The sequence below is a fragment of the Coturnix japonica genome, chromosome 8, assembly GCF_054131305.1.
Source record: "Coturnix japonica strain WE chromosome 8, WE-NBRP24, whole genome shotgun sequence".
NCBI classification, from domain to species: domain Eukaryota; kingdom Metazoa; phylum Chordata; class Aves; order Galliformes; family Phasianidae; genus Coturnix; species Coturnix japonica.
Genome location: NC_140670.1, coordinates 20,163,006 through 20,177,651, shown reverse-complemented (window position 1 = coordinate 20,177,651; position 14,646 = coordinate 20,163,006). Strand labels below are relative to the sequence as shown.

At 36.7% G+C, this 14,646-nt stretch overlaps 1 protein-coding gene across 12 annotated transcripts in view; it reads left to right on the top strand.

Moving 5' to 3' along the window:
* BLNK (B cell linker) overlaps positions 1-14,646 on the top strand; it is an 87,965-nt gene that overhangs the window by 23,748 nt on the left and 49,571 nt on the right. For 8 of the 12 annotated variants that reach the window (XR_014948896.1, XR_014948897.1, XR_014948895.1 and 5 more), the window contains one exon: positions 6,561-6,607. The exons of 3 other annotated variants lie outside the window; for them this stretch is intronic. Coding sequence is in view for 5 of the 9 variants with exons in the window: in XM_015867182.3 (XP_015722668.2) it covers positions 6,561-6,607 (47 nt within the window). In the remaining 4 variants the exon portion in view is untranslated. Of the gene's footprint in view, positions 1-6,559; positions 6,608-14,646 lie in introns of those variants that run through there. One more of the 12 variants, XM_032445335.2, reaches the window with a different exon arrangement.

Sequence of the window (14,646 nt, the reverse complement as noted above, 5' to 3'; positions counted from 1 at the left end):
TTGAAGGTTTCCCATAGAAGTAAAAATAAAATTAATCAGAACCACTAAGCAGTGGCATTGATGTGCTTTATTTGAGACTTTCACCTTCTATTAAAAATATTAAAACAGAGCAATTCAACTTTTTTTTTTCTACATTCTTAACTGATAAACCTGAGTCCATCAAAACTGTTTATTTAATTGGTATAGTATCTTTAGATACAAATGATTCTGATATAAGTCTGGCTTTTCTGAATTCTGAGTACATGTATTAAAAAAAAAAACAAAAAAAACATATTTCCTAATCTTGCAGTCCACATTCGCACCAGACTCTGCCAACTTTTTCTGAGGCTGAAATTCAAAGTCATGGTATTTTTCCATATGTGGGGTTTGTTTCCCTTTTCAAACACTGAAACCTCACTTAACTTGCTAAAGCACTTAGCAGTGCATGACTGTAAAAATACGGGAACTGGAAACTGGTTTTATTTTCTGTGTTCCAGTAAGCATCCTTATAATGCATAAAAAAAACTTATAAATAGAGAACTCAGTCTACAGAACATCACTGTTAGTAAAAAAAAAAAAAAAAAAAAAGGCAGTATACTTTTTGTTGCAGAACTTCAGAAAATCATCTCTTCATCCAGAAAACCTAAGACTACTCAGAACTACTATATTCTAGGAAAAAAATAACATGAACTTTCCCATCTCACATGCTAGAAAGATTTATATTGCAGATCAGGTCTTACTGCCTCAGACCACAGCAGTTCTCAGGAAGGACACCATTCAGCATACAAGATTTGATATGACAGGTTCAAAAAGTCTTGGATGCAAAATGCAATTAGTTCTGGGTGTAGAATGGGTTGGAAATGCTAGGTCATACCAGATAAATCACAGAAAGATCCACCCTTAGTGTGTAGAAGAATAAAGGATCAACTAGTTTAATCTTTGCTGGGACTCCTTCAGCACCAAATACATAAATAAATGTGTACACTTTAAGTACTCTTGCTGAGCATATTTCCCTCAAAATAATATAAACCATGGGGATTCACTGAAGTACTACCACAGGAAGATCTCTCTTGAAGGAAAAACAAATCTAAGATACCACAGCAGTAAAATAAATGTGGCAAGGTATGCAAAATGCAGACTCCTCAGCCTTGGAGTTCTGGCAAAACAATACATATACATAATACATATAATATGCATTACATACTAAATGTATAATTTTAATATGCATTAAACATAATCAGACCATCCATGGGGGAAATAACTTGTTTTCACTTAAAATGGTAAAGCAGCGTTGCTACAAAACAGATCCCCAGAGGTGCTAAATATTGTCAGTTTATCCTAAAAACATCAAGTACTCTGTTTCTTCTGGCATGATAGAAAACCAGACCTCAAGCTCCCACAATACTTTAAGCACAGCCCTTAAACAGTGGTAGAACAATAGCAGCAGCAGTTCCCAATGGCTGTCAAATACACATAGTCTGTCCCCATTGGTTCGATTTACACCAAGTTTTCCTGAGTATACAACTTCATTTGTACTCTGGGAATACTTTTCTTCAAGCCAAATACAGAGATGGCTACTGTGAAATCATAGAAATAGTACATGTATCAACCCTGGCATCATTTACATGACTTATCCTTATGATTTCACTGCTGGAGGACCACCAGCAGTGAGGAAACTCCCTGGCTCCAAGTGCAGACTAAACCTCCACACTGCAGCCAGTCTCGTGTTATTGTGGCCTCTTCCACATGCAGACCTGAAAGGTCAGAAGTGTATCACCACAGTTAAATGCCTGTACCAGGATTAGCTGCTGGGATAGATAAGCACATCACCCAGCTCTGGCTGGCATGACTTAACTAATCTTGTCCTTACTGAGCAGCTCTGTGACTAACAGGACTGCTGATCATCTCTGCTTTATGTTCAAGCAGTAGGCTCACCTCTCCTAAATCACAGCAGCTGTTTCTTATACCACATCTATAACTGACTTCAGTTTCATTGTTTCATCACAGCCTATCAATATTAGTTGTCAACTAACATCATTCATTGTGTTTTGAATGTGACAGTAGCAAAATGATAGAGGCAGTCTGTCATGATTCACTTGAAACCACACAGATCTGTCTCAATGGAATTATGCTATGTTATCTACACTTATACATACACCTCAAATATTTACAAAACTTGTTATGGACTGAAAATAGCATAAAATACAGATTTAAAGCAGAACTGAACAGTTCTTGCCATAAATTCTCAGCCCTGGAAAAATAAACCACAATTTTTAACTTATTTTTGCTCTCTTCTAAATATGCTTCCACTGAAGCACATTTCCTTCAGATTTGTGCTCATCTTCACCAAGCCTTCTCCTGATAACTTTTGTTTTAGACAGACTTGAATGGTAAATGTTCAATTTCAATTGCATCCCTTAACCACAACAGTGGCATCTGGAGCACAGTTTTAAGGTATTTAATACCTTATTTTTGCATCATTTTGTACTTTTTCCTGTTTATTAGTCCTGTATCTATTGTACATACAATAGCAGGGGAGGTAAAAGTGAATAAAAGCTTTATTGGGGTTGGTGTCATGCATAGTTTTAGCAAGAGATGTATAAAAATACAAATGTTTTTTGAGTAATATTATGAATGACAAATGAGATTATCAGCTATAATTCAGGAAAAAAAAAACAATACTTGAACACAGACTTTAGCACATGAACATATTCTTATCTTCAGTGGGAACAACAGAAAGCATGTACCCACATGCTTTCTTGATTCAGACCACTTACATCTTGCCTGAACTTGTGTGAGGCTTGGCACTTCACCATGACATCCTGATTCTCCTCCCAGAAAATATCTCAGTAACACCACAGCTCTGAAGACTGACTTCACAGTTCATAAGTAATTTAAAATTTGGAGCTACCAAACAATAACCTTTGGTGACCCTGCTGAGATTGTTTAACTCTCCTCAACTTTTTGGATGGGAATGTATTAATCCTAACATCCCTTCCAGCCCTCTCCTCTTTTAATGAAGCCATTCATCAGGATGACAACTTTTTTTTTTAAGTAATATTTCACTTAAAACAAGACACCAAATATCACAAGCAGACCAAAGAAGTGCCTACTGAAACTGCAGTTCCTTACAAGATTCTCAACCTTTTAGTATGCTACTCAAACTCATAAAGCCTCTTCACACACAAAGTGCTGCTGCTACCACTAGATGTCAGCTTTACACACTTTAAAATGGACATATACATTTGGAATAGTAATTCTACTATTGTCACAATAGGAACATATGTCATTATTTCTGGATGGAGGTTTAATTTTCAGGATTCCACCTCTGGTGTACTACTTTCCCTTCTGCTCTTTTCCCTGTGTTTCACAGTTTTCCTTAATCTAATGAGGATATTTACATCATACATTTGTCCTGTGAGTTACTCAGTTTGAGGAGCCCTGACAGACTCAGCCAGATCTCTCTGGTAGAATTCTATAGCTTAGACTATGTTTCCAGAGGACAGGACTGAGATCTTATTTTTTAAAAGATTTTTTACTAAGGAACATTGCATCTCCTCTAGCCACTTACAGATCATCTTCTATGCTTGCTAGTTAATAGGGGATATCCTTAGCACTCCCTATTACAGCTCTATGGCTGTTCAGACTTCCACTTTCATTGACTGCCTGAATGTGGTTCATATATTTATACTCCAAATTTGTCTTTCAGAATTGAAGTGTAGCTGTTCAATGACCAGATCCCTCCTAAGCCTGGCTTAAGGCAGGTCTCCATCATACCAAATGATGCTATAAACAAATCTTGACATAAAGAAGTTCTTCATATTTAATATAGAGCCTTTATAAAATATTGTGCTTTTACTTTGTAACAGCATGAGATTGCATTGAGCAAATAAATCTGGACCAAAAAAAAAAAAAGAAAAGAAAAAGAAAATTAGAAGGAATTTGCATTTGTTATAGTGTATCATCTTCAAATGCTAAAGGTATACTCACAATGAAACAACCTCATTTTATAGCAATGTTCTCTGGAAAGACCAATGCCCAGAGCTAGCAGAACATAATTCAGACCTATTGGAATTTAATGACAAGTCTGGCATCTTACAGCTTTATTGCACAGATATTGACAGCTTATCTAGTCACACGAATGGGAATTTTTTTGTTCATTTGTTTCACAAAGATCAAGGGAATCCCCTCATCCTAATTCGCACAAGAAATGGTCTTTTCAGAATCCTACTGATCCTATAGGGTTCTCCTGGATTGCTTAAGACATTATTTGCAAATGCAGCTGTATTTATCTTATACAGTAACATATCTACAAGGAGGGGCTGAGAAGAAATAGAAATACACATCAGTGAAGTTCAAAATACAGTGGAAAAGACTGTATCCCACAGACAACTCTATCAACAACCTCCTCCAAAAGCCTTTTTAAAGTAAAGCCTCTATTTAAAATACCCTTTGCAAGATCTCACTTAAGAGCTGTGAAAGCATGACAAAAATCCCACCAAGAAAATAGTAATGACAATGTGGCTGTCGGGCCATATACACCTCATGAAAGCCTTCCTCAGAGAACAGAAGGTTCTTCTACTTCCAACTACTAGAGGGAGCACGTGCTCCTCAGGTTGTGCGCTACTTGGGTAGGTAAGGATCCCAAATGCTATTAGTTTTTACTATGCACAAGGCCACTTAAAATTTCCACCCCCAAAAAAAAAAAAAAGCATTGAACCTACTCACAGCTCTGCAGCTCAGGTTTGCGGTTTGTGCAGAAGTTTTAATTCTCTGCTTTTATGCAGAACTTCTGCTTCTTCAGTATCCATGCTAGCAAACAACTGCAGCAGCACATGAGCAGGCTCACATCCAAGGCATGCCTCTGCAAGTAAAGGAGTGGCACACCTGGAACATTTGTACCACAGCAGCATTTCTCCTCTAGCACAATATTATCCAGTGAACAAAGCTGGTTGGCTTGATTTGCAAGCTATCTACTGAGATAACTAAGTGACCTGCTATACAAGTTGATGTCAGACCAATGAAAGAGCCAACAAAAAAAATGGCAAATCAGTACATCATTTGAAAAGAATATAACATATATGCTTTCTAAATTGCTCTCTAACATGATTTATAGTAGACAACACAATGAGGATCTAGAGGGACAACCTGGAGGGTTTCCCTCTGGAAAAGAAAATACTTCAACTCCTTCTGTACCATATATATATCAATTCGCATCATATTTAGCCGTATTAATATGAATCATTGGCAAAGTATATTATAAGCAACTACAACGGGAGTAATTGACAGTTTAAACCTGGAAGTATTAGTCACCTCCCACAAGCTACTATGTAGTTTCATGAAAGTTTATTATTATTATTATTATATTTTTGCACTCGTCCCTAAGATCAGAATTTTGTTGGGAAAAAAATAATAAATTGGGGGTAATAAATAAATAGACATATGATCTTCCTAAATAAGACAAGACAGCTTTCAGCTAGGCCCACAGATGCTGATTTCCTCAGACTCAAGAGGAATTAGTAGTTTAATCCTCTTACTATAGCATGTCTTTAGGGGGGAGAAGAGGAAAGAACCAAGCTAAAACCTTCTGTAGAAACTATTTACCACTATAAGAAAGTTTGGGTCTATAGTTTCATCAAATAACACACTCAAATGATATTTAAACGTGCTTCATCTGACCACAGAGATAAACTGTGCCTGTGCAGGAAGCAATACTTACAGGAGAACACTACCTAAAAATTATCTGGATTTTAGAGAATAGCTGCTGGAAGAACAGCAAACAATGGGGCTGAAATCACCAAGCACTAAAGTTTTAAATATACTTTTTTTTTTTTTTTTGGCAAAGAAAAGAAAATACAGACCTTATCATTAAAAGGATAGTTTCGATAGTTTCTTCCTCTTATTTACAAGATTAAATAATAGGAGTGGAAATGGCCTTTCCATTGTTGGTCATTGATCTGCAGAGGCAATTTGGTGACTCATTATCAGCTGATGAAAACTGAATGAGCCCAGATGGGCCTGTATGACAATCAGTCCGCTGGATATAGCTTGAAATTTCCACAGGAATTTGGTGATTTTTAGACCTGCTAGATCATCTACTAATTATCATATATTCTTCATGTAGATATGCAGCTGCTTTTTGTTATAATCACAGGCTAAGTACTAAAAGCAAGAAGTTCTCTAGAGTCTGAAATGCTGTATGTTCACAACAAATATACAACAAATCCACTCAACCACTGCTACATGGGTCTACTGGTCTTAGGTAACCTCCCAGAGAAACTCTGTGGCAGAATTGGAAGGAGGCCACAGCAGCCTGCTTATCACTTTCTGCATGATACATTAACCAGCATTATTTGGCCTGCCACATGCCTGGTTAAATTCCAGTTTAACAATACTCTGTGCTACCTGCTTCCCAGAAAACTTAGAGCAGGTAACTAATAAATCGTTAAGCATTAACCATTATTAGACAAACATGTAGCTACGGAACAGAAAACTTTTTTCTGATCTTTGCTTATTTCTCTTTTTTAAAACATTATGAAGTTTAACTTTAAAATACAAAAAACTGTTTTCTCTTTTTTCAGAATTTATCAGACTATGAGCTGAGCCGATTCAAAATAATGCATCAGCCGTAAGTTCTCCATTCTTTTCTGCTTTTCCATGAACTTACTAATGTTCTGTTGCCTTTTGATGGTTTCTCTGCCAATAAATAGGGAAAAACGAGAATAGAAACTTTCTCTTCATGTGAAGGCCTTTAATTGATTGGAGGGGAACCTGCTTGGAATTAAGTTCCTGGAAAGTTTACATGACTGTGGTTCAGATCAGTTGACGAAAAAAGCCTTTTTTGCAGCAGCTGCAGGATGATAGCCATCCTCAAAATAGGCTGTGACAACCACAGGATTAGGAAAAAAGTACATGTTCAACCTTTCCTGGAATACATAAGCTCTTCTCCGGCAGTGTGTGGAGTAAGTTTTTCAGAAATGGTTAATCTGCTGCTTGGATACCAATTTCAGTGATCAGACTGTCAATTCAGAGCACAAAAACCTGAAGCTTTTGAGAGGTAATAATCTGCCCAGCAAAATGAGTTGGGTATAACAGGAGGGCATTGTATATTGCCACATACGACAAAACAGAAACAAAGCAATAACTGCTTGCCCAAATACCTTTGTGTTCCATTATTAAAGTTAAGAAAAATATCGGGGTCTAACTCCAGAACACTTAAGTTTCTGCTGTTGATTCAGGATAACTTTCCTAATATTAGCTGACTCAAACATTGCTGTAACATTATTCTGAAAGTTAGAGTAACCCGATAATACTGGTTGCAGATGCCAATAACAACAAGCTATTGTTACTCATTGATTACATCAATTGAGTAAAAGATCTGTATATACGGGGGTGATGTATTCCATCTACTGCTATAATTACAGGCAGTTTCATATCTGTAATTTTACCTGTCACTTTAATAAAATATTGACTAAGTGAACACAGATGCAACAGCTAAGAAATCATTCCAATAGCATGTGACAAATCAGGTTATTCAGAAGATATCCTTAAGGTTCAGGTATATTATTTCTCTTGTATTTCTGCATAGAAAATAAATACAATGGTGTTTTCTGAACTCAGGAAGAGTTCAGTCTAATACAAAGTGAACTGCTCTCTTTCACCTAATGATTGCTATATTCTCCACATAGCAACATTTTCCTTGCTGGGAAAATGCTAAATCTATTTACAAAATAAGATTTTTATTTTTTTTTTTCAAGTTCCACTCTATTAGTAAGAAGCAAGAGGAACCTGGAGGCTTCTTTAGTCATTAAAATCATATTCCTATTGATAAGAATTTGATGAGAGTATAAGTTAATATTCTTCTGGGTTTGTTTTAATAATTAAAATAGATGAATAAAGAAAATGTCAGAGGAGCTTCTGGTGAGGTAATTAAGTCTAGTGGGATATCATTTTGACAGGAAATATAGAGAATATGAATATAAAGTTAACCAAGAACATGACCTCTGTTTCAGTGAGATACATGACTACTACAATATTGGAGCCCACAGAAATCTACTGAACTGAGTCCAAGAGCTGTGCTTGTACTAATTTTTGCATTCAAGCTTTGAATTACAAAATTGTAAACAGGAATCACAAAGATATTTCATAATAGGAATTCAACTATCATATATAAAACAAAAGGCTAGCAGATCAGTCCACCATAACAAAGCAAAATGTATAAAGTGGGTGTCAAGTCCCCAGCACCAACTGTTTCACACTAAATTCAGTTGCTATTACATCTTACATACTGCTAAGACAAAATTCACCAGTTTTCAGCAAGCAAACAGTTTACGTGATTTAGCTTAAGCTCCACATTGATCCATCTGATCCAGATCAATAGATTTGTTCATATAGCAGGTTCTCCACAACCAACCAAAATACTACAGACAGATTAACAGGAAAAATATAATTGCTAGATAAGGTAAGACTATAATACTGTATTTTCTTCTGTCAATGACCTGGTTTCTACCTGTTATGAAAGATTCTTTATGGGGGTTTCAATAGAGAGAAGCTGGTTTTGCTGAAGTGCTCCCATTTCCCAGTCTTATTCTCACTAATGAAACATCTGATGTTCTTCAGGTGATCTTGATATTATTAAGAACTTTATGTTTTTCTAAAATATATATATGAACATATAGAGAGAGAAGGAGGGAGAGAGAGAGTCTACAGGGCTGTAAATACTTTGTGAACTAAGGCATTCAGATGTTCTGTATAAAAATTTATCTCATGAACAATGATCTCTTGAATATTACTCTACATTCAGGAACACTCTAAGAGGAAGCAGATATCAAAATCAACTTTTTATCACTGATACCTTAAAATACTGGAACTTCAGTACCTTAAAAACGTCTTGCCATCTTTATTTCCCATTTTAATAAGCAGCATACATAAGGCCAGGGCTTATAACTGTATACAGCAAAACTGACACAGAAGATGCAACTTAAATACATCCATAAATTGGAAGTGCATCTTGAGAAAGCAACATAATTACAGCTCAGTCACCTCACTGTAGATAGCTCAAGTGCATCATCAGATACTTCAGCAGAAGTTATTTCACAGTGCCCTCAGGTTACTCAAGTTTCACCTTCCCAGGAAAACAAAAGGCCTCCTTTACAGCTAGTGTGATGAGAAGTACATCCAAACCAAGCTTAAAAATCAATTTTATTCTAAGCATGAGCCCTAGGAACAGTTTTCCAAAGTCAGGATGAATTCTTTTACCACAAAATCAGCTCTCTCTATCACATGTGCAAATACAGAAGCCTGTTCTGGCTGTGTCAGGGTGTGAGGCAAATGAGAAATCTTCACCATCAAATCTGACACAGGACATCAAGACGTGAGTTTATCATCTTTATATGTGTGTGTGTGTGTGTGTGTGTGTGTGTGTGTGTGTGTGTGTGTGTGTATTTCAACATGCAATTCTAGAAGATCTTGGGTCAACTGTGATTAAGCTTTGCTTAATTGTTGTGTAGGAAGCATTTGAATCCTTTTTCTTCAAATAAATATCTACCAATTTTCATGGTTGACAAGAAATGTTGCTTAATTTATCAGGAATTTATAGTATATGCTGAAAAAATTGCTATTCATGAATCAAGTAAATGTCATGTAGCTAAGATAGATTTCCTGATTACTTTCTAACATCTATTTTTCATTTGTTTTTAATTTTTTAATGAGATAATGCCACACTGAAATTTTTCATCCTTGCCTTCCAAGCCAACGAAATCTTTTTCTGACACATATGAATAAATTCTGAAGTGTAAGAGACGTTACAAACCAAAAAAGTGCTTTCATAATGCTGATATATTCCACTTGAACTGGATGCACTTGCATAATTCAAACTGTAAGAGCTAGAATTGAAACTGCAAGAGCTAGAAACATTCTACATTAACTTCACCTTCTCTCCTCCACCTGCATTCTTCTACTAAGGCAGACAAATAAGCTGATGCTGAAAACTCGCTTCTCAAACATTTTTTATTACAGCTGTCAATGTTTAAGCCCCAGAAACAAGTTACACTACCCATGCTCCAAGCCAATGCATTAGATAAAAAAGCCTGGATCCCCTTTGGAACTAGCTTAGGAGAGTGCATATGGCAAAGTCACTAGGAGCAAGGGAGTCCGATAATAATGATTAAATCTGAATTTTTAGAAAGGAGGATTTGAAAGCTTGCTTTTCCACAGGCTTCCTAAGCAAAGCCAGGTGAACTGTTGCAGCATTCCTTGCTTCCTTTGCCACCTGCAGAGTGTAAATAACAGCATTTCCCTACCTCACAGTGGTGTTACAAAGGAGAAGCATCCATTGTTGTGATGACATTACTTAATATGATAGGGAGAACTATAAAGCTGCACTGCAGGTGAAAACTGTAAATTGCTTTCTAAAGGCCCTATTTCCAAGCAGTGTTGCCACAGAGGCACAAGAGATGCACACACTGAAGACATCAGTGTGTGTTATGCATATAACAAGATGAGTGGTCAGTAACTGCCAACAGATCTCTGTACTGCCAGGACCACTGCAGGCTGGCAGCACAGAGAGGTGCAAGCAGTCAAAAGGGGCTCTGCTGGCAGCACTGATTCAAGTTCGTAATAGAGAGCTTCCCATCTCTTCATTCCACTGCCTAGTCAGACACCCAAGTGCGTGCTTCCCTAGAATCATTACTTCAAATGCTTGTACTCATAATGCATTTTCTTCTGTTACATTTTTGCTTCTCTTCAAAAACACAAGAAAATGGAAGGCAAACATTAAGGCAATAGTTAAGCTTAAGAACAAAACAAAAGAAAATTCTGGATATAAAAGAATAGACTTTGGACAGAGTGCAAGGTAAAACAATTTCCTAGGTTTTTGTGGTGGTACTTGTATTACTGTTTAATGCATTCTTTGTTAATAAATGTAGGGTATACAATATTTCAATTTGAAATATTTTGATTTCTTGCTTTTATTTCTATGAATTAGTTTGACTAACCAAAGTATTTCACACTGAGGGACTAGTACCAATAAAACCAATGAGATTTCTATGAGAACTGGGCTGTTTCCTTAGCAAATAAAGAGACAGTAACAGTGATTTGTTTTAATTAAGTGAGATGCTGCAGTACAAAAAAAAAAAAAAATCTCCAGATCTTGTACATTCAGACTTCTCCCATCCCAGAGAGAGCTTCAAGCTGAAAAACCATTGGTGGTAGATGACTTCCATCCCAATATTTAACAAGAAGGACAAGTTTGTCCCTCTCCTTGGGATATGTAATGGATTTTTAATTGCTCTGTTGTCCTTAAATACCAGTGCTGACTCAGGCTGAATGTTTTATGTCTAAATACACAGGTTTATCTCCTTGCTTTCAGTAGTTCTTGGTATAGCTTAAATGTCAGTTTAAAAATCTCAAATTATTCTCAAACTGGAAGAGCCAGGGCTGCAAGGTCAGAAAATATGCATTCATAAAATAATCTCTTAATAAAAATGATATCTAAAGGAGACCCAAAGAGGCTCCCAGTATCTACTCATTCTATAATTATATTCATTGTAGCCATACATACTCCAAGAAGAGAAAAATACTATATACTTATCTATACTATACAGATGTGAATTTGACTTTAAACCACATTTTTGTCTATTATTTACAGAAAAGCTAAACACTGAATGCATGACAAAGATCTGTTCAGGTATCATATCTTTAGAGACAGAGTATCACACCCCCATAGCAGAAAGGGGGCAATAGATACTTGCACTACATCAATTCCTCTTCTATCCTGCCATGCAGTTTCTGCATAACAGTTACCTGAGAAGGAAGATGCCCTCACAGCTCAGTAGCATGTTTTGTTCCCAGGTCTGCAAAAAAAAGATCACTTTCACTCTTGTAAGAAGACTGTTCAACAACATGCTGTCTTGAATCCAAAGCCAGGCAAAACTCTTAAATGATTTTTGAAGTGTTTTGCCAGAATTTAACAGTGGAAGAATTGAAAGATTAAGATCACAGTATTAAAAACCTTTCAGCACAGTTTTGAGCCTGAGATCACAGCCTTCTCCAACTCAAGTGCCTCATTCATATCAGTAAAAGTACATAATCGGAACACAGGCAGTCCTGTGAATATATAACTGGGTGTTTTTCCTCATTCCAAGGAAATCCAACCCAGTCTTCTAGCCAAACCTGACCATATTCCTGAGGTTTGCTAGAAGTTCATACTAGTTCCACTTGCAAAATACACTGCTGAGCATTTAAGTACAAAAACATTTGATATTTTTAGATGAATAGTGAAATTGTTTCATGCAACTGTTCTGTGTTACAAACAATGTATCAAGAAAATGACACATGGGAGAAAATATATGTCTATATCCCATTCTCCTAAGTCTGCAACTGCAACCACACAAAACTCTTATACAAATCTTCTTTCTAAGAAAGACAGAAAGATGTGAGTTGAAATATATTAATGGTGTTCTAGGCTGGACAACAACTAAACCCAGTAAAGAAGCCATTTTGTCTAGTAACGAGTCCAGCTGTAGAGCAGTACTATCACTTTACATTCAGCCTTGTTCTGTATGGCTTTTAGTTATCAACCAACTTCCCTCCTGCTGCCCAGAATTTGCTTGTAGTTTACAAACAGAACAGACTCAGAGCAGCAGTATTTAGGCAGCAGCCTCACCCAGCCTGCAGCATCCCTTTAAGTTTTAAATGAAGAATATTTTAAGCAGATGTGATGTCTAAAAGCCTGCAGTGGCCTTCCTCACAACATAATTTCATCATCTGTATTTGTATTAGGGATAGTAAACAAAGCTCACAGGAAGTAAGCATCATTACAAATTAGTCTCTGTTACCAAAGACAAAGATGTAGCTTGAAACTACTTATAGAGGGGGAAAAAAGTGACACCTGTATACAAGAACTGGCAATTTAGAGCCTGCAAATGAAATGCAATTCAGTCTTCCAAAAACAGGCACACACAGTAGCAATACTGTTCTCTCACAAGTTGAAAATATAGATCATATTTGTTTGAGTTCCAGTATGCAGGTATTTGCTGGACTATTACAGTTTTCCAAATAGCAATGGAAGTAATTACTTCCATTAAGTATGGTACAGTGTCACAGCTGTGGTTAGAGTGGAAATAACCTGGGAATGTTTTTTCTGGTTTTGTGGCTCATTCCTGCCCCTGGACACTGTAACTATAGAAGATACAATGAAAGGCTTTCCTTATGTACACACTGCCATTAGATAGAAATATTTATGTTACATTGTGTATCTCAAGGTTACAGATCTGTTGCGCCACAGGGGAGAAAACATTAATTTAAAATCAGTGTTGGAGTTCTTCCTATGTGATGAAAAGTGCATCCAGAAAGTTCAATGAAATAAATTAAATTGAGAAAGGATAGGAGAACAACAATGAGAACCACATTTCTAATCAAATAATAAATGTAGACTAATTGATATCAGTTGGTATCACCTGCAGCTCAGAGACCTACCTAACAGGATAAGAATGTCAGAGGAAACTTTTTTTTCTCCTGACACCCCCAATGACTGCCATAGAAATCAGTATGAAGTTGCGTGCATATTTTGTGTGGCACATTTTTCCCCTCCCAGTGCCAGTTAAGAAAATCCAGGGGGGTTCACATGTTATAGACACAGCTGGCACTATGCAGAAAATATATAAAGCAGCATAATCCTAGAATGGTCTCCAGATTCTTCTCCCCCCACCCCACCCCCAATGATTAGCCACTACTTTATTTTCAAGAACCTGTTCAGGACAACTTTCGATTTAAAAATAGAAATAAAAATTAGTAAACCTTGGACAATTTCCCTGCATGATGTGCAGCCATCTATGAGATGCTGTTTCTGATGGAGTTGCAGTAACATGATAGCAGTTCCTTTGGTATTGGAAATGGTCACATTTAGGGAAGTTAAGCAAGCCAAATCATAGTTTTTTGTTTTGCTTCTTTAATATAAAAATGTGTGACATGTTGGTGCTAAATAATACTATGCTCAAGGAGAGTTAATCAGCCTATTAGAAAAGAAGGGAGAGTCTGGCATCTCATTCTCTGCAGGCTGTGGTGTTAGTAGAGATCTTTTCGTACTCTCAGCCAGAAACAAAGTATCAGTTGCAGAGCAACTAAAGTTGGATATTAGAAAAAAAAATAAGAAAGCAAAACAAAACCAAAAGAACAGTGCCAAGTCACCTTCTGAATGCAGAGAACGAGTTTTCCTTGTTTGTATACAAAGGCAAAAGCTGAACCAACTGTGGGAGCTGCTGACTCACAAACCAGTTCTACATTGTCACTGTGTGCCTGGACAAGATTTTCTGCCTCCACCCTGGCCGTTAATTTGCTTTGCTTCTCTATTACAAGGCTGTACTCAGACCACACAGAACAGGCTGTTGTAGTTTTGATTCACTGCCTTCTTTCCTTTCAGAAAATCATATTTGGTAGTCAGAAGGCAGAGCACCTGGGACTCTAAACTCAGAAGAAAATAACTCCTGGCTCATTCAAGCAATGAAGTGTGAAAAACCACTTATATATAATCTCATTTTAGTAGGATTCCACATGTGCCCAAGCTCAAATGCTGCACAGAAATCAGAGCAGATGCCTTGTCTCACTCCTCCCTAAGTCTCCAGAAACAGGAGTCTGCTTTTTTTTTTTTTTTAACTGTATATATTTCTT